Source organism: Meriones unguiculatus, chromosome X, assembly GCF_030254825.1.
Source record: "Meriones unguiculatus strain TT.TT164.6M chromosome X, Bangor_MerUng_6.1, whole genome shotgun sequence".
Taxonomy (NCBI): Eukaryota; Metazoa; Chordata; class Mammalia; order Rodentia; family Muridae; genus Meriones; species Meriones unguiculatus.
Window position 1 is genome coordinate 41,856,982 of NC_083369.1, and position 24,848 is coordinate 41,881,829.

The following is a 24,848-nucleotide window of genomic DNA, read 5'->3' on the forward strand; positions in this document are numbered from 1 at the left end:
GTATGGTAGATCACACACATGATAAGAACAAAATGCTTAGTGTCATCCTGACTGGAAACTTGACTTTCCATGCCTTTTTTGTAATTGCTAGATCTATAGTACCTCTTCATAGCTAAGAACATGGAAGATACATATAGTAGTGGACACTTCATCCATCAACTAGGGCTGAGCCACACCAAACAAGAAACAGGTTTTTACAGTTCACAATCTTGGGGTTTACAGTGGGATCAAATATCCTGTAACACATAGAGTTTCTTTGTGTAGCGTGGCTGTTCTGGAATTCACTGTGTAGACCAGGCTGTCCTCAAATTTAGAGATCCACCTGTCTCTGCCTACCAAGTGCTGGGATCAAAGGTGTGTCCTATCACCACCTGGCAATGTGCCAATTTTAAATTCTCAAAAAAATGTACCATTCCTAAGGGTCTCATAATGCTAGATTCATGCATTATATGGAAAGAGTAAGGTATTCCATATATATGCAGGGAGATGGAATACCTTACTCTTTCCATATAATTTAATATATTTTCCTCAAAGGACATGTTGTATAATAAACTGATTAAGAACAGAGACAGCACTTTATCTTAGCCAAAAGGCTAAGAAGTTGACCAAATGTTCAAGCACAAACTATGCTGAGCACTGCTTTGAGTAGAATGCACTTGAACACCTGTCCCTCTAGAATTTTTATCTTTGTGGAATGCTGTTCTCTAGGAATGGAATTGTTATTGCTGTCTTAAAATGAGAACAGCTGAACCCCTCACTCATGTTTCTGTAAGTAATCCCAATTAAGACCATATGTTCACCAAGCTACATATGGAAATGTTTCTCTAGTCTGTTGCATGGCTCCAACAGGGGCAACAATGGAATGAAGAAAAAGCAAACACAAACAAAAAGAAAAGCTGGTTTCTGGTAAACTAGGTTCTTTGATGGAAGAACCATAGCACCCTAGGAAGCTCAGCATGTTTATTGTATAGAATTAGCAGAGATGGGATTCAGATAAATAAGGAGGCAGGGTTTATGGAATATAGCTTGATGGAGAAGACAGAATTAGCTGATCTTAGTGGGAGCAGTCTCTGTAGAGTAGGAATCTTCAGGTAGTAAATATGGGAGTGCATAGAAAGCTATGGTGGACATTTTCTGTAGATACTATCACCATCTGCACTTAAAACAGAAAGGAAGCCTTTGCCATTTCTATGGGCCTCTATCTTGGGAAAGGCTTTGCCATTTTCCCATGGATCTGAGACTTTGGGATTCTTAGTATGGCTACAGCCATGTCAACAACAGGTATTCACTCAGGACTTCACACTCTCAAAGCTTCCTCAGCTCCCCAGTTTGTCCTTGATGAAATATCTGGAGTGAATAGATAAGATGCTTGTTCTTGTCTCCCCAGAAAAAGCTGACACAATACTCTGCACCTAGAAACATGATAATGGTGAATGTGGGAATAACAGTTGCATTGTCTCTACTGTGGGTAAAAAGACAATCAACTGAAGCTAAGCCATCCTAGGGTGTGGCATCTGTGGAGGCAATCTCAATATGGCTTATTCCAGGACTAGGCAATTATACTTACCTAGAGTTAACTTCACCTTTCTCACCTGTCTGTGAGAAAGTGTATTGGGAGAAGCAGGCAGATATTTGTGAGTTTGAGGCCATCCTGGTCTACATAGCAAGTTCCAGGACAGCCAGGGCTTAACAATAGCAAACAAACACCCCTCAAGAAAAAAAAAAAAAAAAACAAACAGAAAAGAAGCTAGGAATATATGGAATATAGCTTGATGGAGAAGACAGAATTAGCTGATCTTAGTGGGAGCAGTCTCTGTAGAGTAGGAATCTTCAGGTAGTAAATATGGGAGTGCATAGAAAGCTATGGTGGACATTTTCTGTAGATACTATCACCATCTGCACTTAAAACAGAAAGGAAGCCTTTGCCATTTCCATGGGCCTCTATCTTGGGAAAGGCTTTGCCTAGGAGGGTGCTGCAAGTATTTAACCCTAGCATTCAGAAGGCAGAGGCAAACACAGAGGCAGGTGGAGCTCTTTGAGTTCAAGGCCAGCCTAGTTTACAGCATGAGTTGTGAGTTCTTAGCAACCCAGAACTATATAGTGAGACCCTGTCTCAAAAAAAAAAAAAAAAAAAAAAATGAAGATGGAATGGGGCTGATGAAAGGCTCAGCCTATTTTTTTTTTTTTAGGTTTTTGTTTTGTTTTGTTGAGACAAGGTTTTTCTGTATAGCCTTGGCTATCTTGGACTCGCTTTGTAGAGACCAGGCTAATCTCGAACTCAAAGCAATCCGCCTTCCTCTGCCTCCTGAGTGCTGGGATCAAAGGTGTGTACCACCACCCCCAGCTGTGGCTCAGCTCTTTCAGATGACCTGGGTTCAATTCCCACCACTCACATAGGCAGCTCCAGTTCCAGGGAATTCAACATCCTCATCCTCTTCTGGCATACGTGGGCACTGCACATGCTATGCACAGACATATATGCAGGCAAACCTTCATACATAAGATAAACATATCTTTTAAAATGTATTCTGGTGGCTGGAGAAATGGCTCAGTGGCTAAGAGATCAACATGCTCTTGAAGAGAGTCCCCAAGTACATTTTCCAGCACCCAGTTGGGTGGCTCACCTGTAACTCTAACTTCAGTGGGATCTGATGCCTCTGGCCTTCATGAGCACCTGCTGGCACACACATATACATAATTAAAAATAATAAAATAATGTTCAAAGTATGCTGGAGAGGAGATTGTTTATCCAGATTGGGGCCCTTTCAGCAGCCAAGCATGGCCAATGGAGAGGTAGCAGCCTGCTGTAGCATTAGCCTAAAGGCTATATCAGACAAGGAGAGCCTTGTAGATATAGAAGATGAGAGTGCAGCTCTATGACTCTTGGCCCCAAGCTTTTCAAAACAGCATGAACCAGCTCCACTTAACCCTTCAGAGGTGAGGAGACATATGGTGTCCCATGGTATACTCTAAGATGAGGTAAAAAAGACTCAGGGAAAATGATTGTGCATTGTGGAAGGCTAACTTAAGTTAGCCCATCCAAACCAGTGTATCTAATACTGATCTTTTGAGAAAATGATATAAGCAACAGAATCATGTATTGAACCTTGCTAAAATTTTTCTTAACTATCCCCTTAGAAGCTGATTCCTAGAATGTGTAGAATATTAAGTTGTGGGCCTTTAATAATCCTGACCACATTTTGTAAAATAGTGCAGAGCAGGTGATATATGACTCAAGTAGGTAAAGGCGCCTGCCACCAAGCCTTATGACCTGAGTTCTATCCCTGTGAACTACATGGCTAAAGGTGGAAATCAGTTTCTGCAAAGTTGTCTTCTGTGGCACACACACACAAACACACATAAATAAAAAATGTAATTACCTAGATCATATAATGCTAATGTCGGAGTGTTTTTGTTTTGTTGGTTTTTGAGACAGGGTTTCTCTGTGTAGCCCTGGCTGTCCTGGATTCTCTTTGTAGACCAGGCTGGCCTCAAACTCACAGAGATCTGTCTGCCTTTGACTCCCCAAGTGCTGGGATTATAGGCATGTACCACTGCACCTGGGCCCCTCTGAATGTTTTACAAATTTAGAAACTTGTATGGAAAACATGCAACAAACAAAAAGAGCAAGCAAAAGGGAATTGCATTGGATATAAGGGCACACCTGTGAAATTCTTAGAAGCTTCATGATTTGGTTAGGTGCAGATGATACCCACCATGATAAATGAGAAAAATCCTACAAAAGCCTGTGTCTGTAAATTTTAGTCAAAATAATGTTTAGAGTTTGAATGAGCCAGACATGGTAATACACACCTATAAATCCTAGCTCTTTGGAAGTAAATGAAGGATTGGAAGTTCAAGGTCATTCTTGAACTCAGCCTGAGCTATGAGACCGTATCTCAAAAAAGCAAACAAGAGTTTGAATGAAGGTACAGTGCATGGGTGGAAAAAGATATTCCCAGAAACTATAGGTTGTTCACAAAAATCTCAAGGCCAGGAGTGGGTTATTTCCTTACAATTTATAGGCCAGGAAGGCTCCCAAAACAATACAGGTCACTGCTCTTGATTGCCCAACATAACTAAATGGTAATATTCTTTTTGAAGACACTTCATTCTTTGGTTGCAGGAAATCATGCTGGCACTGAACTGGAAGCTCACCCTCCCTGCCCCCATCAGGTTAGCTTTCATAATGCTGAAAAAAAAAGCAGTATGTGGACACATGACTGAACAGACAATAGCAAGGAAACAGCTTATATCAGGGATGAACATAATGAGAGAAGAGGAAGGAGAAAGAGGGAGAAAGGGAGAACAAGAGGAAGATGGAAAGGCAAGTAGAAACATACACTCTTGCCATGCTGTGGTGGTGCAAACCTTTAATCCCAGCACTGGGGAGGCAGAGGCAGGCAGATCTCTTTGAGTTTAAGGCCAGTCTGGTCTACAAAGCAAGTTCCAGGACAGCCAGAGCAGGTACTCTGTTACAGAGAAACCTTGTCTTGAAAAACTAAAAACAAATGAAAAAGGAGTAGGAGAAGGAAGAAAAAGAACAGAATCTTTTTTGAGTATGTGGTTCTGGGATGGAACTTACAGTATACTCTACCCTTGAACTACATCCCCAGTCCTGAGATGTATGTCAAGTTGGAAACCCTCCAGAATTAGATTAGAAGGATAAGAAGAAGCATCCAGACTCATACAAGCATACAAGACAGAAGCTTAATTAAAAAAAAATAAATAAAAACAAGACAGAAGTAGAGAAGCCAGGAACCCCAGAGAGAAGCAGAGAAAGCAGGGTGCCAAATACCCATACTCAGCAATGGAAAAACTCTGCTCTCACCCACCAGTTGTCCCAGCACACCTTCAAATGTGGAAGGTTATATACAGTGCAGTAGCTTGTCTGTATAGATGTCTGCTGTCAACTTCTTTCTATATGCTGTATCTCCATCCAGAAGAGCCTTCAACTCTTCTAAGCAAGTGGTTCTCAACCTGTGGGTCATGACCCCTTTGACAAATCTCTATGCCTCCTCCCCAATCTTTACATTATGATTCATAACAGTAATAAAATTAGTTATGAAACAAAAACAATTTTATGGTTGGGAATCACAACATGAGGAACGATATTAAATGGTTGGAACGTTAGGAAGGTTGAGAGTCACTGCTTGAAGAAACTCAGGTTACTGTGCTGAAGTCTGAAGTGCCAGACATGTTTTTTAGAAACCTTGGCTGTACAGACCAGTTGCGCTTCAGATGACTCTAGCCCTACTACCTAATAGCAACCACCTGAGATCCAACAGGAGCCACATACCCTTGCTATTCGATCCACAGAGCCATGGAATACAGTACAAAGCCACCAAACCTTAGTGTTACACAGCAACAGGCAATCAAGATCGGCATCAGTGGCTCTTGTAAAGCTTGTCACACACTCTCTGTCATTTATCCTCTTCCATAACAAAAGCAAGAGTAACTAGTCATACATGTAATTCCTTTAATACAGTGTTCTGAGGAACCAGGAGAATAACAGGGGGCAAAGTAGTGCTTCTTAAGTTCTCTCAATAATTCATCAGTCATCTTCTGGTAACTGGATCTTGCTGGGATCAAAACAGTTGGAATCCATGAGGGGGAGACCATTGGCTTCTCGGTATTTCACAAGTCTCTCAGCTTCCCGGCGGGACCACTCTTGCATCCTAGGAGCAGCAACAGGTGTGGTCTGATATGAGGAATCCTCATTAGACAACAATTTCCCACCTCAGCACCCCATCCCCCATCAGTGCAGGGCAGGGATTCTGGCCAGAGACTCCTCTAACCTCTACCATTGCCCACTCTATTCTCTTGGAAAACCTTTATACCTGTAGTCAGGCAAATAAGCCACAAAAGTGGTACCAAAGACCAGGACAATGGAAAAACCAAAGAAGAAGACAGCCCGCATATTCCAGACGTCCACCACAGGGTCGTTGTCATAACCATGAAAATCTGGGTTCTGAAGAGAAGGAAAGGTCAGTAAGGGCTTCCTGTTGCTCCATAAAGCTATATGCTGGCCCTGCATGACCTGGTCTCTAATCTGCCCTCTAATCTCTAGCCAATCTCTTATCCCTCACTAAATTCCTTTTCCTAGTCTTAAGATATGTAAAGTTCCTTCCCACTGCAGAGCTTTGCTGTTTGCTGCTCCTACTGCCTAGAAAGCCTTTCTTCCAAATGTAATCATTGTTGAATCCATCAGGACCTTCTCATCCAAGGTTTTGACTTTATTTCCAAATGAATAATTGGCCTCACCTACTTGTTTGGGGGTACTCACCTTTTCTGTTAAGTTGCACCCTTGGAAAGTGCTATTTATAAAAGCTTTCAAATGGTTGGATACTGCCAATATCCTATGGGCCCACTTATTCTATAGCACCCTGTATGTTTAACCCTCTTAACCAGAGGTTAGTGTTGATGAAGTACTTATAAAGCTAGGCATTTTTAAATACACAAACCTCACAATATCCCAGTAAAGTGGAAATGGCAAAAATAAACACCTTCTAATTCTGAGTACTCCTAAAGTGGCAGGACCACTTTGACTCCTTTAATCATACAAAGCACATATGTTGTTTGTTTATTTGATTTTTTTTTAGCTGTCCTATTACTTTTCTCATTTTATAAAGACCCTGAGGCACCAAGAGATGAAACTACTCGCCCAAGGTCAATACAAACGAATAATTGTTTTTTTTTTTATTTATTTTTATTTTTTTTATTTTTTGCGAATAATTCTGAAACCAGGGCTTCTGACTCCAGTCTCTACTATTCATAAAATATAGGAATTCAGTCCTAAATTCAAATATCAGCTCCACTACCTACTCCAAATTATGTGACCTTGGGCAAGCAATGTATGTTTCAGTATTCTCATCCACATAATTGTAACAAGTTATACTGCCTACCTCAAAAATCATGCTGCTTTACAATTTAGATGACTTAATAGATACAAAGTGTCTAGCAGAGACTGGAACCTGCCAGATGTGGCATCTCAGTATTATCATGGTTATAATGCTTTTAACGAGCTTAGGGCGCTGCCTGCCCACTTTAAGTGTGATTTCTGTCTACAGAAAAAAAAAAAAAAAAAAAATCCCGCTTTGAGTCCTAGACCAAATACAGCAAAACAAAAAGGGAGGAAAATAAGCTAGGCAAAATTCCTGAATCTTTTAAGATTTTGTCCACAGCGCCAAGCCTCAGGCCGGAGAACATCCTCTTTGACATCGGTCTGCCTGTCCCAGATTGGTCGCTGCGGCGTCACGTTTTCCCCTCCCTCTCACCTTCGCATAGACGTTTTCGTCCTCGGGTTCTGGGTCCTCCTGCCAGAGCATGGTCGGTTCTTGTTGCCGCTTTCTTTCCACAGCGGATGGGGCGATTACAGCCCTGGAGGATTCCCAGCGAACGCGGGCAACCGGGAGCCCTCGTATCGCCACAGCTGCTGAAAGGCGGCGAGCGTACAAACTTAACAGCCAGGCCGCCATGACAGCTTGTACTGCCGAGTCTGGGGGAGGGGAAGACTGAGGGGGACGGAAATACGATGTGCGCAACTGCAGTTGAGCCCTGTGTGATTTTTGTTGCTCCGCCTTCGCCTCGCTAAATAGATCCCTGGTCTAAGTTTGTTTTCGAGTGTAGCGAGGTGCGGACTCTGTTTTACCTCCCACCGAATCAACTTTACCCTTTCTGTGAGGCTGGGAGGAATTTGTTCTTGAAAGGTCTGTTCCTTTTCTTCTTAAGAAAGCGGTGACATCTGGACGGACCTGTGCGGAAAGAGGTGGAGCTTCCGCTTGTCTTTCAACTTCAAAGGAAAGCAAGCTTCTAAAAAGCGGGCCTCATGGGGTAGCCAATACCTACTCTTTCTGGACTCCTGGGCCGTTCTCACGGGGAATGGGGCGGTAGCATATGCTTGCCAATCAGAGAATGCCAGGGCCAGCCCACTGCGGGCGGCAACCAATAGTCAAGGCCGGCCAGAGCGCGCTCCCTTAGTAGGTGGATGGTGGTCGGAGCGCCGTCTCCCTTCTCGTCGCCATTTTGTGTTGGTGACTGCGGCCGGCTGGGAGGAGGCGGCACTGAGTTTCCTTGGGAGGGCAGCGCGTCTCCCCTCCCCTTTCCCTCTCTTTTGCCCCCAGCCTTGGGCTTGGTTGTTGCTTGCATCGGCTCCCATTGAACTAGTAGTTCTAGAGGCGGTGGTGGCGGGTGGAGGTGATGCCTGGGAGCCCTCCCTTGACAGCCAGGGCCAAGAAGGTGAGCACGGTTGGTTGCAGATCCTGGGGGCCGAGGTTAGGGAGCGGGGTGCGCGCTGGGGGAGGGGGTCCGATGTGCATAGAAGAGGCACAGAGACCAGACTGCGCACGCGGGGTTCGCACAGAGTTGAGGGATGCACGCACAGCCTGCACCTGAGAGGGGGTGTCGTCCCCCACCCCGGCTTTTTCTTATGAAAGCAAAAGCGCGTGCGCGAATGGGAAACAGGATGGGTGCACGAGGGTTGGGGGAAGGGAGGGACAGATGGAAGTGGGGGTACTGTGCCTTACTGTGTTTGCTCCACCGAACTTTATCTTTTGGAACGCGAGGGGGAGTTAGAGCAGGGGTGTGCTGACTGCCCTGTGTTACTTAACTGTCCACGGGGAAATACTCCAGCTGAGGCCTCTATTCATTTATGTGGCAGGGATGGGGTTGGCGAGCGGGGAGAAAGTGACTGTATTTTTTTTATCCTTGGAGTGTGTATCTGACCTCCGCTCCTTATCAGGAAGCTGTCTTCTTACTGACCAACCACAACCTATTTAGTGAGTGCTTGTGTGGGGATGGATGGAAGGGTGGTGCAGCGAATACAAACACAGACACGTACATCTATGTATGTATGGTTTTGTTTTGGGAGTTGTATCTGTGACACTGATGTCCAAGTGTTAAAAGGGGGAAGCTGCTTGATTAAGTCCCTTGTGGGTATCCTGTAGTCTTGGCCCTTGGTTATTTGGGAGCTCCTCTGTAACTTTGAATCTTAACTGTGCTGTGTGTATGACAATGTTTGACTCACCCTTTTGCCATTGAGCATTTTATATCAGGTTCTCAGACACTGGGGTTCCTGGTTGTGATTCTTTTCCTCATGTAGGAGCAGTTAACTGGTTACCCTTGGCTTAGGGTGTACCTGAAGGAAAGGTGGCAAGTACTGTAACTGCCTAGCTTTAATTGGTTCCTGTACAAGGAGTGGCAGCTGAAGATTCAGGGATAATTCTGATTCTTGTTTGGGTCACATCACTCTGAGGGCTTGTAGTGTTTTTGTTTGTTTGGTTTTTCAAGACAGAGTTTCTCTGTGTAGCCTTGGCTGTCCTGGACTCTCCTTGTAGAACAGGCTGGCCTCAAACTCACAGCAATCTGCCTGCCTCTGCCTCCTAAATGCTAGGATTACAGATATGTGCACCATGCATTAGGACTTGTAGTTCTTATGGCAGCCCCCAAAATTGGATAAGGTGACTGCTCCCTTCTTAGTAGAACAAGATAGTTTTGGAACCACTTGGGAAAGAGGCCCCTTTTGCCTCTGGAAAGCTTAGCCCAAGATCCCTGGGGAGAGATCCACCTAGGGGCTGCACATCAGGGCTGAGCCACTTGCTCTGTTGAGGACCAGAGCTGTGTTGGCCAGGAGCCCAGGGAGGTGTTAGTTGTCTTGTTGCCAAGTTAGCCCTCCCTACCTCTCCAAAAGCTTTTCAAGGTTTCTGACTGCCTTGTTAGGGGTATAGCTACATCCTGTTGGTAGGATGAAATGATACCTTGACCCATGGGGAGGAGTCTGGGATTCCCATTGTTGTGAAGTCTTTTTAGGGTTTCTTTGTGTAGTCTTAGCTGCCCTGGACTCACTTTGTAGACTAGGTTGCATTCAAACTCACAGAGATCTGCCTGCCTCTGCCTCCCCAAGTGCTGGGATTAAGGGCGAGAGCCACAGCACCAGGCTATGTCGTGATGTCTTTTGTTACTGTTTTATCTTTTGGTGTTTTGCTAATTGCTTTGTGATGCTGGGGCCTTGAACATGCTGGGCAAGTGTTCTACCTCCTCAACTACAACCCCATCCAATTTTTGTGACGTCCTATTTCTGTGACTATCTAATTTGTCTTATCATTCAGCACTTGGCCTCTTCTCCCAGCAAGCAACTATGGACTTATATTTGTTTACCAGTCTAAGAATTCAAAGCCTTGGTCACATAGCCTGTGGTTCCACCAAATATCTGTAAGATGCTCTTTGTTTGATAAAGGCAGTGAAGTCTTGCCTAATGCTTGTGGGGAAAGGAAGCAGAAAGCCAAGTAGGGGCTGTCTTCCTGCACTGATGCACAGGAGCACAAGAAAGTGGAAAACAGTGTCCTTGGGCTACAAGACAGTAGATAACTTTGACTGTGACAGTCTCTCAAGGAGGCCCTTTCTGCTCCAGTTGCCTTGACCCCTTTCTTCTGTCCATCCTCTGCAGAGTCTCTCCAGGAGTTATCACCTAGGCTGGCAGATCATGGTGGCAGCAGCAAGGGTAGCTGGGAAGTGAGACAGAGCCAGCAACTGAAGAGGGGCTCCAGCAGCTCCTGAAGATCCTATCAAGACATGGAGTATGAAAGACGGTGAGTTATCTACTTCTTTCCCTGACATGAACACTGATCCCAGGATGATGCTGAGGGGCACTTCTAGGCAGAAGAAACAACACAGCAAAGGAGTGGTCTCTTTTCAGCACATGTGTGTCTATACTCAAGGACCCGTCTATCTCCTCCAAGCTTTCCATCACTGGATTACAACACATGCTCCTACATATGACTGTTTTCTTTTTAAGATTTATTTATACATATGAGCACGTTATTTGCTTGTATGCCTGCATGACAGAAGAGAGTATCAGATCCCATTATAGATGGTTGTGAGCCACCGTGAGGTTTCTGGGAATTGAACTCAGGACCTATGGAAAAGCAGACAGTGCTCTTAACCTCTGAGCCATCTTTCCAGCCCCTATATCTGACTTTATCTGGGTTCTGAGGATCTGAACTCAGGTCTTTGCGCTTTAGAGACAAGAGCTTTAATGACAGATCCATCTTTCCAGCCATACATATACGGAATTTTGCTGTTGTTTTTTGAAACAGAGTTTCTCTGTATAATAGACTTGGCTGTCCTGTGACTCACTTTGTAGATCAGGCTGGCCCTGAAATCACAGAGATCCATCTGTCTCTGCCTCCCTGAGTGCTTGTGCTACCACATCTGGCTCACACATGGGATTTTTATAATTAAGGATATTAGGTGCCATAGCACAGGGCTTGTAATACTATCCCTCAGGAGATGGAAGCAGATGATTATTAGGAGTTCAAGTTACCCTTTGCTACATAGTGAGTTCCAAGCCTTCTGAAGACCCTGCCTCCTATAAAATAGAACAAAACAAAAGAATATTGGGGGCAGACTGCATATGTAACTCAGAAGTAGAATGTATGCTTAGTATGTGCAAGGCTCTGGGTTCCTTTGCCAGCACAAGGTAGAGGGGAGGAAGAGAAGAGAGATAAAAGTAGTAGGTGTCAAATGCAGTAAACCACTGTCTCTTGTCTTAAAGAAACATGTTCAAAATGCCTCTTTTTCTTTCTATTTTTGAGACAAGATCTTACTATGTAGCCCTTGGCTGGCCTGGAACTCACTGGCCTTAAACACATTGTGTACCACCCTGGCCAGTCAAAATTTCTTTTAAGTATGATATATACAAGAATTTTTAAAATGTAGCTTTTAATAAGTCAAGAACATTCTCTGATATGATGAATCCTGTTACCCACTGTGTGGAAGCTGAAGCAGGAAGATGCTGAGTTTAAAACCAGTTTGGACTATATAGTGAGACTGATCTCAATAAAACCAACTAAGCAGAATTATGCAGTGCATTGAGCTAATATGTATTCTGAGTCTAATATGTATTTGAGGTAATATTTACCTCAAATATTTAGTGTTTGTTTTACATGTTTTTAATGTTTATTAGCACATATTTTGTAACAGTGGGTTTCATTATACCTTCATATTTTATATTCACTCTCTTGTCCCCCTCCTACTCTAATCGTGCTAAGCTCCTGCCATTTCCCAACTATCTTCTCTTCTATTTTCATATATATATTTATTGATTTGGGGGGACCTATGTCTATGGAGGTCAGAGGACAACTGGTGAGACTCAGTTCTTTCCTTGGCAATAAGTGAGCCATTTTGTGTCTCCCGCCCCAGTACTACTTTTCATTAGGGTTGTTTACAGGAGCATTGGCAGTTTGCCAGTGACTATATGACTAAGAAAAAATGTCTCTCCCTCCGTCAGCTATTAACTGCTGTTATGCCTAGATCATGAGATTCCCCAAAAGACCACCAGGAACAGGAGTCCAATGCAAGCACACAGAGGTCTTTATTCATGCTCAAGCTTGGTCTGTCAATTGTCCCTGATGCAGCACTTCAGAAAGAGCGGCCCCAAGCCTAGGGAGGGTAGAGTTTTTAAAGGGAAAAACCGCAAGTGGGGAATTCCAAGCCTTGGCGTTACAGGATTGGGTAAGAGGGGACTGGGTAGATTGAGGTAGATTGACCTTTACGCTGATTGGTTCTAGCCAAACCATAAGGGGGGAAACAGGCTATTGAAAAGGGAATACCTTGACCTGGGCAAGACCCAGAACTATATATGTACTTTTATTTCACTGGTTGGCTCCAGGTGCAGGGCCTAATTTCTTGCCAAGTTCCTCTGTGGGCCCAATTTGCTCTTGCCAAGTTCCTCCTGGGATTTTTCACTTGCCAGTTTCCTTCTGTGGGTTTTTTTAACTTGCCAAGTTCCTGATGGGAGAACGTGGGTCACCTAAAGGACAGGGCCATTTAAAATGGTATCTGAAAAACAAGGTAGAGTTAGTTCTGCTCTTGTTCTTTCATTCCCCCCTCTACTAGAAAGTTCTGATGCCCAATCATGGGTATTCTTCTAGAGTCTTATGTTGTCTTCATGCAGTTGGTGGGGGGTGGGGTCTCATAACCATTAGCTGTATTGTTTCCAGCCTCTGCTTCATATACTGTAGAAGCTCATTTAGAATACAGGGGCCAAACATGCTTGTGAACCCATTGAGTTGCTCTAATCCCAAATAACAAGTCATTGTCTTTTTAGTTCAGCAATAGCAAAGGTTTGTAGGGTTGGGACAATGGGAGCTGGTTTAAACCCTGTAGAGGGCAAAAAGGAAGAGAGACACCCAGTCCCGGCCAGTTAAGGGCACTTTTAATGTTTTATTTATTCTTTCTACCTGTCCTGAACTCTGGGGCCTATATGCACAGTGTAATTTGCAATATTCCACAATAAACTTTGCCACATCCTGACTTACCTTAGACACAAAAGCCAGTTCTCTATCTGATCCTATCAAGTGGAAAAATCCATACCTGGGTAAAATGTCCGCCAGCAATTTCTTAGCTACTATTTTTAGCCTTTTCAGACTTGGTGGGAAAAGCTTCTGTCCATCCAGAAAAGGGGTCAGCGAACATCAAAAGGTACTTGTCCAACAATTGACTTGTGGGCAGATTTCGAGCTCATTTGACTTCCTCGGGGGTATATTCTGGTTGCTCTGGTAAATTGGGGTCCCCTTGGTCAGGAAGGACAATAGCTAGTAATATGGCCACAGTTTCCTGTAGAGCCACCTCACCAGTGGCTTTGTCAGCCAAATTGTTTCCTCTCTCTCGCTGTGCTGGATATTCCTTTCTGATGTCCAGGACAGTGATTAATTGCCAGTCTAGTTGGTAACCATAAGGCCCTTAATAGTTGTAAAATCTCTTCTTTTGTTTTTAAGTTTTTCCTTTAGCTGTGAGTAGGCCTTGTTCCTGGTAGATAGCACCGTGCACATGGGCTATGGCAAAGGCATACCTGATGTCCATGTAGATGTTGGCTGCAAGGTCTTTTCCCAAAATCTCAGAGCCTTGCTCTATGTGGAGGTTCCTATAGGAAGAGACTGAGACCAAATTACCTTTATCTCAGTAGATAGAGTCATCTCCACTTTCCTCTGGCCCTCATGGACAAAACTGCTTCCGTGTGTATATCAGGCATGATCAGCCCAAATCAGGTCTGGCCTAGTGCTGTGCACTTGAGCCAGTGTCTCAGTGCAGTCATGTAGAGGAGGGTCCAGGTCTTTGTTGCAGGATTCAGGGAAGTAGGTGGTTGGAAACTGATCCTGCTAGGGTTGATCAGCAAGGTCTGGTAATTATTCTGGTATTACTGAGCCATCTATCTGGTGGCTGCTTTAGCACCCCTTCGATGGCATGGGGAGTGGTAATGGTCAGGCTTTGCCCCAAGGTGAATTTGTCTGCATCCTTTACCAATAAAGTGGTGGCTGCAATGATGCACAGACGGGGGCCCATCTGGCAGCTACCAGGTATGCCAGGTATGCCACTGGGTGCTTCCAGGGTCCCAGTATCTGAGTTAGGACTCCCTTATCAATTCCTTTATGTTCATCCATGAACAGGTGGAAAGGCTTGGTGATGTTAGGTAGCCCCAAAGTTGGCACTGACAATAAGGCCTGTTTTAGCTCATCGAAGGCCTTTTCTTGTTTTGGGACCCAATTAAAGTTCTCAGTCTCTTTTTAGCTTTAATCTGCTTCTCCTCTGAACTTTCTCAATTGTTAAAAACCTTCTTCATTATTTTAACCAAATCTCTGAGAGACTTTTCTCCTAGTCTTTCTTGCTTTTGTAACTTTTTAAAAATCTGGTACTGACTGGTTAATGAAAGCCAGGGCCACCGAGAATTTATTGTCTGAGTGCTCTGGATCATAGGGTGTAAATTGCCAAAAGGCTTTCATGATCCTCTCCAAAATGCTGCTGGATTCTCATTAGATTCCTGCCTAACATTATATACCCAGGCCAAATTAGTGGGCTGTCTAGCAGCCGCCTTGAGACCTGCCAACAGAACCTGATGAGGCGCCCCTTATCTTTGCCCATGTTATAATCCCAGTTAGGTCAGCTGGATTCTGAGTTGGGATGCCATTGGTTCCGAGCACATTCCTCCAAAAGAATGCGCTCCTTTTCTTCAGTGGTGAGAAGAACCTGCAAAAGCTGTCAACAATCATCCCAAGTGGGTTGATGAGTAAAAAGAACTGTTTCCAAAAAGCTGATAAGGTCTTTAGGATTCTCTGCGAAGGGGGCATTTTGGGGTCTCCAATTATAGAGGTCTGCGGTGGCAAAGGGCCAGTAATGGTGAGGCTGATTGCCATTGCTATCAATGGGAATTGTGGTCCTATAGAATCTGCCTCCTGATCCCCAGTCTCAGGGGAAGGCACCCCGCCCCCGGGCGCTCACTGTCCCTGGGTGAGCTTGGGCAGAGGCTGTATTCCCCACCCCAGCCACCTTGCCAGAGCCGGCACAGTCGGGGCAGGGGCAGGATCCAGTTCTGGAACCGCTGGGGCCTCTTTAATTCTTAGTTACCAAAGTTTGCACCTCTCCTGCAGGGGAAGACTGGTTAGTCAAAGGGGGAAGAAGAAAAAGTTTCACCCAAACAGGGGTGGGGGTTTTGTAGTAATCACCTGCCTTGGGCTGCATTCCCAAGCAACCCAACTCTGGGAAGACCCAGCGAAGGGGCCGGGGTTCTTCTGTATGTCCGAGCTGCCGGCGTGTGGGAATTCAGTGCTGGGCTCTTCTCTGTTCACTTACTGAGGGAATCCTGGTTAGTTTCTTTTCCTCCACTGACTAATATGCTTAAAATCAGTGGGTCGCCACATATAATCTAAGGTCGAAGCTCCCTCAGCCCCAAGATTCAGCAGTCGCTGCTGTAGGGTCTGTAACATTTGGATGGTCTGGCGCCACCAGGATGAAAATGCACTTTCCTGCAGGGGGCAGTCCCTGCCAACCTCATCCCAGCCTCACTGGAGAGGGAAGGGGGCGCCAGTGACAGGATGCTGGGAGGGGGACCAACGTAAAGGTGGAGGGGTCAGTAGGAACAGGGAGAGGTTAGAGGAAGTCCCATAATGTCCTTCAACACTACACAAGACACCAACAAACAGAACAGAAAGACAAAATGGATTCTGTAGTGAGACACAACTGAAAACAAAACAGAAACTGAGTGGGGCCCTCCATCCCCACAGAGTTGAGAACGTCTTCTCGACTCCTCCACAGCTGTGACTCCATGGTGTGTCTTCCTTAGCCAGGTATTGCCGCTACACAGAAACCTTGATGCTTTAAACCAAAAGCAGAAGACACACAAACAAAAAAACATTTACTGACCAGATTAAGACCCTCCGGATCGGGGTCCTGGAAGCCTGGGAAATCTTGCTGGGGCCTCCAAATGGTATGCCTAGATCTAGAGACCTCCCTTCTCCCCCAAGAGACCACCAGGAACAGGAGTCTGATGAAAGCAAACAGAGGTCTTTATTTGAGCTTGAGCTTGGGCCGTCAATCATCCCTGATACAGCACTTCAGAAAGAGTGCCCCAAGCCTAGGAAGGGTAGAGTTTTTAAAGGGAAAAACCGCAAGTGGGGAATTCCAAGCCTTGGCGTTACAGGATTGGGTAAGAGGGGACTGGGTAGATTGAGGTAGATTGACCTTTAAGCTGATTGGTTCTGGCCAGACCATAAGGAGGGAAACAGGCTATTGAAAAGGGAATACCTTGACCTGGGCAAGACCCAGAACTATATATGTACTTTTATTTCACTGGTTGGCTCCAGGTGCAGGGCCTAATTTCTTGCCAATCCCTCCTGGGATTTTTCACTTGCCAGTTTCCTTCTGTGGTTTTTTTGTTTTGTTTTGTTTTGTTTTGTTTTGTTTTGTTTTGTTTTTTACTTGCCAAGTTCCTGGTGGGAGAACTTGGGTCACCTAAAAGACAGGGCATTCAAAATGGTGTCTGAAAAACAAGATGGAGTTAGTTCTGCTCTTGCTCTTTCACTGTCACTAAACGTTCATGGAGGGATGGGACCCATGAGTATCTCCCACTTCTGTGAGAGTGTGATGGGCCCAATCGTAAGATGTTGCTCAGGTGATCACAGCTGTGAGCTCAAAAATGTAAGATCTATTGTCCCTGGGTGAGCTTGGGCAGAGGCTGTATTCCCCACCCCAGCCACCTTGCCGGAGCCGGCACAGTCGGGGCAGGGGCAGGATCCAGTTCTGGAACCGCTGGGGCCTCTTTAGTTCTTAGTTACCAAAGTTTGCACCTCTCCTGCAGGGGAAGACTGGTTAGTCAAAGGGGGAAGAAGAAAAAGTTTCACCCAAACAGGGGTGGGGGTTTTGTAGTAATCACCTGCCTTGGGCTGCATTCCCAAGCGACCCAACTCTGGGAAGACCCGGCGAACCCCCAACACACACCTTCCTCTAGGTTACTGGTTTTTTATTTTTTGTTTTGTTTTTTGAGACAGGCTCTCTCTCTCTCTCTCTCTCTCTCTCTCTCACAGGCTCTCTCTCTCTCTCTCTCTCTCTCTCTCACACACACACACACACACACACACGACACACACTCTGGCTGTCCTGGAACTCACAGAGATCCACCCACCTCTGCCTCCTGAATGCTGGGGTTAAAAGCATGTGCTATAGTACCTTGTAAAAATGAAAATCCCAAATTGTTCGATTTTTATCAATGAAGACTCAGGAGTGAAAATTGACTAGCTCAGAGAGGCAGAGAAAGCACCTACTTGACATTCCTTCTCAGCTCATGTCCCAAAGGAGAAAGCCTTTCTTACTCAGCTCATATCCCAGATGGGAAAAGCCAGAAAGCTAAAAACCAAAAACCATCAACTCCTCTTCCTCATTCTTTACCTCTTTTTCCTCCTCACTGAATTAAATATCCTTCTCTCAAAGTCCTTCCTTACTACCTAATACTTTTCAGCTGATTTCTTGCTCTGCCTCTTGACCTAGGGTTGGCTTTATTTAGCTCTTGTTTACAAAAAGCTCTTGGATTAAAGTGTGCTAGGGCTGAGCCACTCTACAACAAAACAGGCTTTTACAGTTCACAATCTCAGGGTTCACAATGGGATCAAATGTCCTGCAATAGTACCTAACTGGGTTTGTGCCTGCTTTTAAAACTGCTAGATTTGGGGCCCAAGATGTTTAAACATGTGAAACGCTTGCTGCACAAACCTGGAGACATAATTCAATTCCCTGGAAGTCACATAAAGCTTGAAGGAAAGAACAGATTCAGCAAAGTTTCCCTCAGACTTCTACATGCAAGCTCTGGCCCAAGTGCCCACACACATAGAATATGCACATATATAATAATATTTTAATTAAAAATACCTGGTAGGTTTTCTTATTTTTTTCTTAAGAAAAATTACTGTGAGCCAGGCATGGTGGCACATGCAAGCCAGGAGTAGTGGTGCATGCCTTTAATCCCAGTACAGAAGGCAGAAGCAGGTAGATCTCTTGAGAGTTTGAGGCCAGCATGATCTACAAAGTGAATCCAGGCAGTTAAACCTGTATTGAAACAGGTTTCAATCCTGTCTCAAAAAACAAAAAATTTTAAAAAAGGAAAAGAAAATTATTGTGTGTATTTATTGTTCATGGTACTATCATATAAGGGCATTTTAATGCAGGCGTATAATGTATGTTAACCATATTCTGTGCCCTCCCCTTTTTATCTTTTATCCCCTTTTTATGTTAGTGTATTTTATTACCTTAGGCAGCTTTGCTTCTACTTTCTTGTTAAATATGTAAAATATATACACGATTTTATATATCCATATAAAATATAGGAACCACAGAGAAAGCATGATGTTTGTCATTCTGGGATTGTCTTAATTCACTTAATATGACTATACACAGTTGCATCCATCTTAGAAAAAGGTCTAACTTTGTTGCTGGAAAAAAAAATGTCATGTTTATATATTTTCTTGCTTGTTTGGATTTTTTGTTGAGTCTTGGTCTCCCTCTGTAGCTTAAAATGGCCTCAACATTGCCATCTTTCTGTCTCAACCTCCTGAGTGCTGAGATTACAGCATGTACCACCACTCCCACTTTGTTTGCTTATACTAGTTCATTTTCTTTATTTATGGCGCTAGGCACAAGCCCTCGTGCAAGCTAGTCACCATAAAGCTGCACCCCTAGCTCTTTATAGTATTTGTCTTTTAATGTAACTTGTGATTGTAGGTCTCTATATTTTTCTAAGCTTAAGTATTTTATTTTTACATAGTAATTTTTCCCCTTTAAGGCTATAGGACCAAAGGTTTTTGCTTAGTGGATATAAATAATATATTTTTTCCTAATTTACTTTTTTTTTTCTGATTTGAAGCCAGTGCTTTGTGCATAGCTCCATGATACATGCTCTACCATGGAACTATATCTCAATGTGAATATAGTAATCAGAAGACAAGTTTGTGGAGTTGGTTCTGTCCATCTACATATAGGTTCTGGGAATCAAACTCAGATTGTCAGGCTTGCATTGTTGGCAGTAAGCACCTTTACCTGCTAAGCCATCTCCCTACTCGGCCCCACTCCCTTGGTCGTTTTTTTTTTGTTTTGTTTTGTTTTGTTTTTTGTTTTTCTTCTTTCAGCATAGACCATGCTGACATCAAAATTAAGGTCCTCTTGCCTCAACCTCCTCAAGGCTAGGATTGTAGGCATGTGACACTAAAGGTGGCCCTTGAACTTTTTCTATTATGGTTTAATTTCTTCCATTTACTTTTTTTTTTTTTTTGATTCAAGGTTCTCTGTGTAACAGCCCTGGCTCACCTGGAACTCCTTTTTATAGACCAAGCTGGCCGTGATCTTCCTGATTCTGCCTCCCTAGTGCTGGTACTAAAGGAATGCACCACCACATCCAGCTTCCTGATCGAAGTTGGCATAGTAGCCCATGCCTATAATCCTAGAATTTGAGGTATAGAAAGAAGGACCTTAAATTCCAAGTTAGTCTTGTCTACAAAGTGAGTTTAAGGTCGGCCTTAGATAAATACCAAAAACCCTATCTCAAGAAAAAGTAAATAACCAGGTGGTGGCTCATTTCTTTAATCCCCAGCACTGGAGAGTCAGGAGCAGGGGGGTTTGCTGAGTTCAGGGCCAGCCTGGTCTACAGAGCCAGTTCCAGGACAGCCAAGGCTACATAGAGAGACTCTGTCTCAAAACCATAAAGAAAGAAAGAAACAAAGGAAGGAAGAAAATCTTCATATATGTGAAGAATAGTCATATGATCTTACACATCCGTAGCTATTTTATTATTTGTTTAAAGATTTATTTTCATTCATGAGTATGTGTTTGCATATGTGTATGCACACATTGTGCATACAGATCCCAAGGAGCTGAAGTTACAGGCTGTTTTTTGTGAGCCACTGTGTGGGTGGTGAGAATCAAACCAGAGTCCTTTGAAAGAACAGCCAGTGCTCTTAACTGCTGAACCATCTTTCTAGGCCAATATTTAACCTTTTAGATGTAATCAGAGGTAAGTTGTCTTCTTGTTTCCTAAACAATGGTTATTTGAATATAGGCCAAGTATATGTTTTTGTATATTAATTTTATAGCCTGAATTTACTAAATTTGTGTATGTGTGAGGGTATGCTTACATGTGTTCATGTACCCATGGGAAGCCAGAAGTGGGTATCACATCTCTGGAGTTACTTGTCAGTGTGGGTACCTGACTTGGGTGCAGGGAACCAAACTTAAATGAACATGTATTGTTTTTTTTTTTTAAATACTTGGTTGTTGTTTTTGTTTGTTTGTTTGTTTGTTTGTTTTTTAAGACAGAGGCTCATGTAACCTTGAATTTATTTGTACCTTGGCTAATCCTGAACTCATGATCTTCCTGCCTCTACCTCTCAAGTTTAAATTCTGGAATTATATTGGTATGCACTACTATGCTTGCCATAAGCTACACCCACAACCCAAGTTTTTTAGATGGGGGTGTCCTTATTATTTTTTCCAGGCAAGCCCTGAACTCTTAGGCTCAACCCTCCTGCCTCAGGGTCTTGAGTAGCTGGAACTACAGACCTAATACTTTTTCCCAGTGTCTGAGATGGAAACCAGCAATTTTTATATATTAGCAAAGTACTCTACCACTGAGCTATAACCATATGATTAAAAGATTACTGTCTTTTAACTGGTCAAAGATTTACAAATTAAATCAACTTTGAGATAATTATTTTATAGTTAACTATAGTTAGAGAATTTTTTTTTATTTTTAATTAGGTGTTTGAGTCTGTATGTGGGTATATGCATGTGAATACAGATGACCACAGAAGCCAGAAGAAGACACTGACGCTGGAATAGGCAGTTGTGAGCTGCCCAATCTGGGTGCCAAGAACTCAGGTCCTCTACAAAAGTCCTTTGTCTGGGGAGTGGGATTGAGACCCTATAGAGAGGGTTGTTGGGTAACTCTCATGTCTTGAGCCTTTTGGAAAGGATGGCCTTCTAATCCCCATTCTTCTTCTCCTAGAGGTGGTCGTGGTGACAGGACTGGCCGCTATGGAGCTACTGATCGATCACAAGATGATAGTGGAGAGAACCGCAGCCGGGACCATGATTATAGAGATATGGATTACCGCTCATACCCCCGAGAGTATGGCAGTCAGGAGGGCAAGCATGAGTATGATGACTCATCTGAAGAGCAAAGTGCAGAGGTGAGGGCAAGGCCAAGCCTTGGGGGCAATGCTCCTGAAAGGCCTGTGTGTCTGGCTGCAGCACCAGGTGTAGGCAGTGCTCTGCTCCTCTGCCTTTGGGCTGCTCAGTTGCTTTGCATCACCTAGGGGAGGGTCTGTCCCTGCTCTCTTCTCTGAGGGCTCTTCTCCTGAGTTGGGTCTCCCTGGCTTCCACACTGCTTGACTCTGTATTTCTTAGGGCTCCTAGCCACTACTTCTTTCCCTTCTTCCCTGTTGTTCAGTTTTGGCCTTTGGTTCACTGCAAGCTCTATACTGCCTGCCCCCACTAATTTAGTGCACTCAAAAAGATCTCTTCCATGGGACCCAGTATCTAGGGTTGGGAGGACAACCTAAGAACAGAATTATCAACCAAGCGAAACAATTCTGGGAAGCTAACAGTGATTGTTCCTGGTCTTGACAAAACCTAGACAGAAGGGAAGGAAAGGACCTCTGGGGAAGTCAGTTTCATGTGGGTAGTTACCCCTAGCCGAAAGGGTGAGGCATGAAGCTCACTGTGAGAGAACCCACATCTGAGGGCTAGAAACACTCTTGCCTTGGGGAACTCCAGTCTAAGGGGACCAGTCAGAGACTTAATGCTAACAGGTAGGCAGGTAGATCTCGGTCTAGTAGAATAGAAAGGATACACTTGTAAGCCCAACCCTGGTGAGAAATTGTATTTGAACTATTATCTGAGCTGGAGGGGCTATTTGAATATTTCCCTGGTGGACCACCAGCTTTGTTTGTTTGGCCAGGGCCTACAGGCATCTAGACTTCTCCATTGCCTGCTGTTAAGCACTATCTCTTAATGTCTCCATGGGTATAGTGGGTCCTGCGAAGGGACTATTGACAAGTGTGGAATACAGCATCTGGTTGTCTATCCTCTGCAGGTGGGAGGATGTAGGCTCAGGCCTGACCTGCTTAGTATTGAAATCAAGAACTCAGCAACTGCACTCTATTGTGAAGGAAACTGATAGTGAACAGAGACTTTTACAGGACTGAGGACCAAAGACCAAGGAGGAGCATAGTGGCCCACCAACTCCTGCTGGCTGCCTCTGGCCCATATCTAAACACTGTTTCTAAGCTGCTGGCTTGGTCCCAGGACCCAATCTTGAGCTGGGAATTATAGGAGACAGGTATTTTTCAGTGGCACAGTAAACAATTGTACACAGGCCCCTGAGCTGGCAAAAGAAATTGAAGGTCTAGTTTGCTCACCCCAGGGTAGTTTATCCCAAGGAGGTTTAAGCTGTGTTTTTGTCAACCTCTCTTTGGGAGTTCCTCCTCCACACCAATACTGCCATTCCTTGAGGGCGCTCCCAAAAAGTATCCTATGGAACATTTACAGCCTTAAAAAGGCTGCAGTTTAAGGCCTACCCACCCTGCCTGCCTGAGCCTTTAACCGGAGCCCGCCTGCCCACCCCTGGCTTTCAGAGCCTGCCTGTCTCAGAGAGCCAGCGGCCAGCCACTAGGCCCACCCAGACTGACTGCCCGTCTGGTGTCTCTCATCTCATTCTGTTGGCCAGGATTCCTACGAGGCCTCCCCGGGCTCCGAGACTCAGCGTAGGCGGCGGCGGCGGCACAGGCACAGTCCCACTGGCCCGCCAGGCTTCCCCAGAGACGGCGACTATCGGGACCAGGACTATCGGACCGAGCAAGGGGAGGAGGAGGAGGAGGAGGAGGAGGATGAGGAGGAGGAGGAGGAGGAGGAGGAGAAGGCCAGTAACATCGTCATGCTGAGGATGCTGCCACAGGCAGCCACTGAGGATGACGTACGTGCCCCCCCAATGGCCCTGGGCAGGAGGCAAAGCAGGAGGCCAGTCTGGGTCTCCTCCAGGGCCCTCAGCTTCTCTCCACCCATCGTTTGCCACCAACCACAGCACCTTTCCTCTTTTCTTCCCCACCGGCTCCTGTCCCCCAGCACTATCCATCCTTCAGGATGGGCCAGGTGTGCAGTGCTGGTGGGTGTGAGAGAAGAACATCCCTCCTGCATATTCCATTGGCTTTCACCCTTTTTGTATATGTGGATGGAGGGCCAGGCCCAGTGTTGGGTATTCTTGGTAGCAGAAACCCGTAAGAGTGAGGTGTTAGGGTCCACTGGCTTTTCTGAACTTCCATATTCTTCCCCTTTTGTCAGCAGTGACAGCTTGGCCACAGCTATCCATAAGTGGTTCTTAATGCTTCTCAACCCTGTTTGCCTTTTTGACATTCTCTGCCTTCCCTCTTCCTCTTTTCACTCATTTCCTTCTCATGCAGATGTCTTATGGCAAGCTACATTCAAAACCCAAGAGTATTACTAAAGAAGAGTTTTGACTAGCCTTTGATCCTTGTACTCCTTTCTACCTTCAGCCCCAGTCAGTTCATCCCAGAAGGCCTGCCAGATGCCCATTTTCTAGCAGCAGCAATCCCATATAAGAAATGTGAGGGCTTCTAGGATCAGGCTGATTGCTGGCATTACCTGAGATTTTATGGTAGGGTGGGCAACTTGCCAGGCTGATTGAATCCTCACAGATGCTCTTTCTGAAAGGGACACATAGTAGTCAGTCCCAAATAGCCCCAATCAGCAAAGTGACTTGCTTTGTTTTCTAGAAAGTGGCAGAGTAGAGTTGGGGTCTAAACCTGGACTGCTGCTGGACTCCAGAGCCCATGTTCTTGTTATTTCTCAAGCCCTCCCTGGTTATTTGGAATCTTGATAAGATCTGTGTATCTTTACTTTTCATCTTCCTGCATACCAGTGTGCGTAAGGCTTGATTTCTTGTCTATTACCCTGATGAGCTGATAACCAGAAGCATGGGGACTTTTCCCCCAAAAGTGTCTGGCATAAACTCCCCATTCACCAAAAGAGGTACTGCCAGCCTAGAGACTGCCTCACATGAGCTCTTAAGTTGCCTAATTAGTCCCTATGGCTCATTTTACTCAGTAAGCTTTCCAGATCAACCACCATGCCGTGAAGTTTCTCTTCACATGGCTAGAATGGCTCCAGATCCTGTCCTTCCCTTTACTCTTGGTGTCATATGTAGCTTTTGGTGTAAGTCAAGGAGAGGGAACAATTCTTTTGTGATGGACAAGAATTGTATTCCACCTTCTATGCTTCATGGCTGTTATTAAGCCTCTTGTCAGATCATCCTGCCCACCATTCCTGATTTGCTGCCTCACTTGCTCTCCTGTTGTCTTTGTGCCCCTGGGGTCATCTTGCTGCCATCCTTTACCCTGTACTGTGTTTCTGTCTTGTTTGACTTACTTTCTGCAAGTCCAGAGCTGGAAGTGAGACTGAGTACTGGTGTGGGTTGCAGTTGTTGTTACTGGAGAAAGCTTTGAAAAATGTAGAGGAGGCAT

General features: G+C 44.7%; 2 protein-coding genes and 1 non-coding gene across 7 annotated transcripts in view; 1 reads left to right on the forward strand and 2 right to left on the reverse strand.

Moving 5' to 3' along the window:
• Nucleotides 1–416: 416 nt before the first annotated feature.
• On the reverse strand, nucleotides 417–605 carry LOC132650268 (U2 spliceosomal RNA). Its single transcript, XR_009588639.1, has one exon. It is a non-coding gene; the product is annotated as a U2 spliceosomal RNA (small nuclear RNA).
• Nucleotides 606–5,465: 4,860 nt separating this feature from the next.
• Ndufb11 (NADH:ubiquinone oxidoreductase subunit B11) lies at nucleotides 5,466–7,478 on the reverse strand. The gene is made up of 3 exons (XM_021626261.2): nucleotides 7,278–7,478; nucleotides 5,841–5,971; nucleotides 5,466–5,678 (listed from the first exon to the last, which is right to left on the reverse strand). Exons 1-3 carry the CDS (start codon nucleotides 7,476–7,478, stop codon nucleotides 5,555–5,557), a joined length of 456 nt encoding a protein of 151 aa, XP_021481936.1. The 3' UTR covers nucleotides 5,466–5,554.
• A 357-nt stretch (nucleotides 7,479–7,835) lies between these two features.
• Rbm10 (RNA binding motif protein 10) overlaps nucleotides 7,836–24,848 on the forward strand; it is a 29,304-nt gene continuing 12,291 nt past the window's right edge. For 2 of the 5 annotated variants that reach the window (XM_021626257.2, XM_021626258.2), the window contains exons 1-4: nucleotides 7,836–8,238; nucleotides 10,445–10,586; nucleotides 21,317–21,500; nucleotides 23,039–23,284. In XM_021626257.2, the coding sequence (XP_021481932.1) occupies nucleotides 10,570–10,586; nucleotides 21,317–21,500; nucleotides 23,039–23,284 (447 nt within the window). In that variant the 5' untranslated portion in view covers nucleotides 7,836–8,238; nucleotides 10,445–10,569. Of the gene's footprint in view, nucleotides 8,239–10,444; nucleotides 10,587–21,316; nucleotides 21,501–23,038; nucleotides 23,285–24,848 lie in introns of those variants that run through there. The other 3 variants (XM_021626259.2, XM_021626260.2, XM_060375159.1) reach the window with 2 other exon arrangements.